Genomic DNA, 5,709 nt, shown 5'->3' with positions numbered 1-5,709 from the left:
ACACTGGTGGTGCCGTTATGGCCATCGTACTTGACAGTATATGGAATCAGTTTAATTTATTTAATTCATTATCATACAAAAACAAATGCTTTGTTTTCATTAAATGAAAAACTACATCGTTTTTATTCATTTAAAATACAAAAAAATGTTTTGAAAGATGGAAAATAAAATGACCAAACTTACACCGCGTCTACACACACTCACACTCTCTTGCAAAGATCAAATACAAATTTTAACAGAGATGAGAAATAGATTTTTTTTTTGCATAAAACAACTCCAGGAATCATTTAAAAATAGGAGAATCTTAATCAGAGGCGAAAAGCCCTTAACATGTTCACAACATAAAGCCTACATGAAGGTACCACGAACTCGTTGTAGAAGCTTAAGCAGCAGAAAAGTTCTATGCTTACCGCGCAGTACTCAAAACGAACTTGGAGTTTGAAAGTTTTAAAAACCCGAAATAAAATTTGAAGTCTGCATGTATCATTTTATCAGATTTTTTTTAAATGAAGAAGTTTAATATAAATCTAAAGAAATTTAATATTGCATAAATTGTAGCATCTTTATTCCTTTTTTGTAGCGTCTTCACGCGTGACCGAACAGCGCAACTACTGTGCATCTGGTTTTCTGAGTCAGTTGTTTAGATTTGTGCACTGGAAAAACACAACACCACCATAAACAGACACAGCAAACAGTGCCGTGATTTATTTTTTCCTCAATCTGATCATCCACGTGAAGGTGCGCGTCGAAAACGTATTATGGCAGAAAATCAAGACACAATCAAAGAGAAGGACAGTCTCGCGCCAGACGGGGAGGTGCCACAGCTCGATCTGACCAAAACATCGAAGCAGCTTTATTTCGATCTTCTGCGAACATGGGTGTACCATGCGGAGCTGCAAACCCACATGCACACCCACTTCCCGTACTATCTGATGAGCAACTATCCGCAGTTGTTTCAGCTAAATGCTGGCGGTGTACCGTCCGCCACTCCCAACATGGGATCCTTCATCGGCGGAATACCGCCGACGACGGGCGGCAGTAGTGCGGCTGGGTTGAATTCATCCGGTACCGCACAAACGCAACAGGGCCAAAATGCCACCGTGAACCGGGGTCGGAACGAACAGACGGACCCTACACGACCCGACGATGGTAGAGAGCGTAGCCCAGCAGCGCGGTGGCCAGTAACGGAAGCAATAATTGGGCCCCTTTTTTTCTAGCCATTAATCGCCACGGAGGGTACGAGTACGTGATTGCACCGCTCTGGAAGCGATTTGCGGCCGAAGCCATCGATATAGCGATTATATTTCTGCTTAAGATAATGACGACACTCGCCTTTATAGATGCATTCGAAATCGATCTGTAAGTGTTACTTTCGCCGCTGACGCACGTGCACCGTGCCTCAGTAGACGGATCTTAGATAACTGTTACCGTAACCCCGGACCGAATCTCAATTGATAAATGTGTCGCAAATTTTATCGCGCGTTTTTATCGCAATTCCTCTTCATGTCTAACCTTTCCAGCTTATACATGGACCTGGACGCGATCCGCAGCTCGTTCGAGGAAGACTACACCGAGCTGCTATCGTTCACCTCGGAGCTGATACTGCTCGAGATAGGCATCAAGATAGCGGTGTGCATCTATGAAGCGGTCTGGACGGCGCAGGGCAGCGCCACGCCCGGCAAGATGCTGATGGGCTTGCGGATCGTGTACGCCGAATCGGTGACGGTGCTGGAACCGCAACCGCAGCCCGGCCTGCTTAGCAATCAGGTGCCGCTGCGGGCGCTCCTGTACCCGGGCACGACGCCCAGCTTCGTGCGCGCGTTTGCTCGGGCCGCCGTCAAGAATGTGGTGATAGCCTTCCTCTTTCCCATGTGTCTGCTGCTGCTATGCTTCCGGCAGAACCGTTCCATCTACGACGTCATGACGAAGACGGTCGTGGTGGAGGACAACCCGAATCCGGTGCTAAGGCGGCGCTAACCGGGGGGGGGGGACACGCACCGGAATGTTAAAGGCTGTGGAAAGCTGACCCCGTACCAAAAGAGCAAAGGCCAGCGCAGCAGCAGGTGTTGCAGGGCCGGCAAGGGCTGGAAGACGGTTTTGTTTTGTTTTGTTTTTTTTTAATGGTTTAGAGCGTAGGTAGCTCGCCCTCCCGTTTAGATTTAGATCGTACCGTCCTCAAGTTAACCAAATACAAATCCGCTATGGTGCAGAGTTACGCTTGATTAGCTTACTAGCAGAAGATGCTTCTTCCTTCGAAAGGTCTCGGCATTCCATCGTCGTTTCTGGCGCTCTGTGACTTGATTTTAAAACATAGCAAAATACGTACTGGGAGGCGGGTCTGGATGGGATTTGAACCGGACCATTAGCAAAAACAGCAGTACCGAATGCATTTAAGGGTTCAAACATTTCATACTTTATTGGCGTTTTCCCCCTTTTCCCGCTTATCTACTGTGGTGATGGGGTTTTGGGCCCCGCCTTTTTCTTCTTCTCAATCTCGGACGGATTCTTGATCGCGACGGTAAATTCTTCCCTAAAGTCCTGCCCAATGGTAAACTGTTTGTTAATCTTGAGATAGGGTCCGAGTACGTCTGGAAAACAGTACAAAAAGAGGCATCATTAGCGATTGGAAGCGCGTGTGTCGTAGACAAGATACGCATCCGGCTCTTACTGTTCATCGGTGGCCAGGCAGGCACATCGTTCGCTTCCGGCTTGCCGTGGATGGCGAACGAGGTCCACAGGTCAACCATCCGCTTCGCAACGGACGTATCCTGCTCGTTCAGCTGGGCCGCCGTCGGGGGGTACGGGAAGAGATACATCAGATCGTTCGAGTGGTGTACGCCGCCATCGAACGGTATGGCCGAAGTGTCACCGCCATACCCGAACCGCGTATGTTCCCCTGCGTAGTCGAAGCTGTACAGGTACGTCTGCTCTGGCAGGTACATCGCATTGTTCTGGGCCATCTTTAACACCGGTCCCTTAATCAACACGTCGGCCGTGTGCTACACAAAACAAGCGTTGCCATATTAGTTCATGTTTAAGGTGCTTCACCACCCATCCCACTTACATCACAGAAGCCTGCCAGAAGCTTGCGCAAATCACCGGAAGCGAGCTGCTCGTGGGTGAAGAACTGGGCCATGGTAAGGGTACGGATGGTGCAGGACGGATCGTCCACTCCCAGCACCTGGTTCACCTCGTCCACCATCCGGTGGATGGTGATGTGCGGATCACCGATCAGCTTCTTGAACAGCAATATGTTAAACACCTCCAAAAAGGCGAACGTCCCATCGTGCCGCGTGACACCGGTGAGCAGGGGCATATTTTTACGTCCACCTCCCTTGCGCATGATGAAGTACGGGTTCTCCGGGAAAAGTCCATTCGGATCGTTGAAAACCATACGGGCACCGCCGATCGTATCCGTACCGTTCGGAGTCCGTAGTCGCTACACGCAAAGAAATAGGGTTGATATGTAGGTTGGTTAGTAACTTCACAAGAACTCCCCACTCAAACCGCCACTTACGTAGTGTTGGGTGAATGCTTTCATCAGGCTGAAAATGTCCAGCTGCATCAGGAACCGTTCGACGTCCTCCAGCGGTGCCTGCCGATCGAACCCCGCGAACCCGGCTATATCGCGACAGTTACGCTCCGGACTGCGGTCCCACACCCACGAACCGTGGCAGTTGCCCGACTGCAGTATCAGTCGGTTGAAAAGCCGCTCCGTGTCCACCAGCGGACTGTACGTCATGCTCGAAACCATCGCCGCTCCGGACGACTGGGCCATGGCGGTTACCTGCCGTGGATCACCGCCGAAGTGGCTAATGTACTTCTGGACCCACTCGAACGCCAACACCACATCCATTACGCCCGCGTTGCCCGGAATCTGTTTCGTGTTGGAGCACAGAAAGCCCAGCACGCCGAGCCGGTACTGAGGCACCACCAGCACCACATCCTTCTCCATGATGTAGTTCGGTGGGTAGTGGTAGACCGCGCCGTCGTAAAACCCACCACCATGCACGTACACGATCACCGGTTTGCGGCCACTGAAATCCTTCGTAAACACGTTGAGATTGATGCAATCTTCCAGATTTTCTGCCCGCTGCTCCTCCGTCAGCAGCTTCATGCGCTTGTACACCGGTGAGCCAAGCTTCGGCTCGGACACGTCCATCACGCCGTCCCACGGTTGTACCGGGACCGGTGGCTTAAAGCGACGCTCGCCCATCGCCGGTTCGGCGTAACGCACGTTCAGAAATTGGTAGATATTCACACCGGTCCAGGCACCGCGTGTCGTGGAACCTTTCAGCTTACCCAGTCCCGGAAGCTCCACGATCGGATGCTCCGCTGCCCTGTCCGTGGTTCCTTCCGACATGGTGGAAAGCTTCCGGGTGGAAGCCAACACACGCCACCACACACGCGCGTTACCGGTCCCGGCGGTGAATAACTTCCGTGGGTGGCCCGGGAGAAGTACCAGTGTTCTGCTGATGGTAGCCATTGGGAAACTAACCACCGAAGCTCGCTAGCAGGTGATGTCTGTCCACCTGTGACCATTGCTGTTGCGCTGGCGAAATATTTTTGCGAATCTGCACGCTTAAGACGATTAGCGGCGGAGCAAGATAAGCAGCTGGGTTTGGTGAGTTTTTCGTCACACTTGGCTCTTTAACCCGTTTTTTTTTGCTCGCATTGCACGCATACGGTGGCCTCGGTATTTTATTGTTGCTAGCTGTTTGTAGCACATTTTGTGGAAGGTTTGATAAAAGGATATCACACCCGTGCGTACCCGTGGTTTGGGGAACATACAATCAAATACTTACTAGGGAGGGAGGCGGGGTTGGGGAATGATCGGAGGGGCCAGACAGAAACAAAACAGACATGACCGGTTCAAAAAACTATTGTAAAACTATAAACAACGTGTTTTTAAGTTTTAATTTAAAGAAAACAACACCAAAAGGCCTTTTTGGTGATACGCGTGCATTGCAATTGCATACCACAAGGCGCTTAGCTGTAGCGTTCGGGTTAGCGAGCTTCTAGATATGTCCTGACGGTTTTTTTTCACTATTTTTTGAACGACTAGACCAGCTTTTGGGGAACCTGCAATCGGGGAAAGCTAGCAATAATTAAAATGCATGAGAATACCGCAGCCAGATGTAATAGGCCTCTAAGATAATATGACGAAAGTCATGGAATATCCTCCCCCGTACCTATCGCACAACAGAAGTGCTCGTGTGAAGAAACTGATGTTATGCATATTGAATGGATCGACAGTGATGGGCCAACGTATCCTTACGAGAAACGAGATTGCAAAGCGAAATTTCATCGATTCAGCTGATCGGGAGCGAAATCTGTGTGTGTGTGTTTGGGGGCTAATGAGAACTCGAGGCTCCAGGCGGCCGCTTAAACCTGCCCGTGGAAAACTCGCGAAAACGGCGAATCTGCTGATCGGAAACATTTTAATACATCTAATAACATTTTTTCAAGTGCAACCGAAGGAAAGGCACCATTCAACGACACCATGTCCGTACAATGAAAACCCCTCTAACACGAAGCCCAGCAGACAGGGTTCTAGACAGCCGCCCCTGGTAATCGACTACAGCTACATACAGAGAATACCAGCATTATTATGCCGTTAGTCCAGGGACGGATCAAGGTCTTTGGAGGCCCCAAGTGGAATAGGAGTTGAGGCTAAGTTGGCCCCTCTAATTTTGACTCGTTTGTGAG

At 50.1% G+C, this 5,709-nt stretch overlaps 2 protein-coding genes across 2 annotated transcripts; one reads left to right on the top strand and one right to left on the bottom strand.

Annotated features, from left to right (window-relative positions):
* The first annotated feature begins 569 nt into the window (after positions 1-569).
* LOC118504152 (protein FAM8A1) lies at positions 570-2,215 on the top strand. The gene is made up of 3 exons (XM_036038281.1): positions 570-1,149; positions 1,218-1,359; positions 1,521-2,215. Exons 1-3 carry the CDS (start codon positions 759-761, stop codon positions 1,975-1,977), a joined length of 990 nt encoding a protein of 329 aa, XP_035894174.1. The 5' UTR covers positions 570-758; the 3' UTR covers positions 1,978-2,215.
* Positions 2,216-2,245: 30 nt separating this feature from the next.
* On the bottom strand, positions 2,246-5,637 carry LOC118504142 (glutactin-like). The gene is made up of 4 exons (XM_036038240.1): positions 3,518-5,637; positions 3,065-3,439; positions 2,669-2,999; positions 2,246-2,588 (listed from the first exon to the last, which is right to left on the bottom strand). Exons 1-4 carry the CDS (start codon positions 4,484-4,486, stop codon positions 2,446-2,448), a joined length of 1,818 nt encoding a protein of 605 aa, XP_035894133.1. The 5' UTR covers positions 4,487-5,637; the 3' UTR covers positions 2,246-2,445.
* Positions 5,638-5,709: the final 72 nt, after the last annotated feature.

This window comes from Anopheles stephensi, chromosome 2, assembly GCF_013141755.1.
Source record: "Anopheles stephensi strain Indian chromosome 2, UCI_ANSTEP_V1.0, whole genome shotgun sequence".
NCBI lineage: Eukaryota > Metazoa > Arthropoda > Insecta > Diptera > Culicidae > Anopheles > Anopheles stephensi.
The sequence above is the reverse complement of the archived record's forward strand: the minus strand, read 5'-3'. Positions and strand labels throughout refer to the sequence as shown.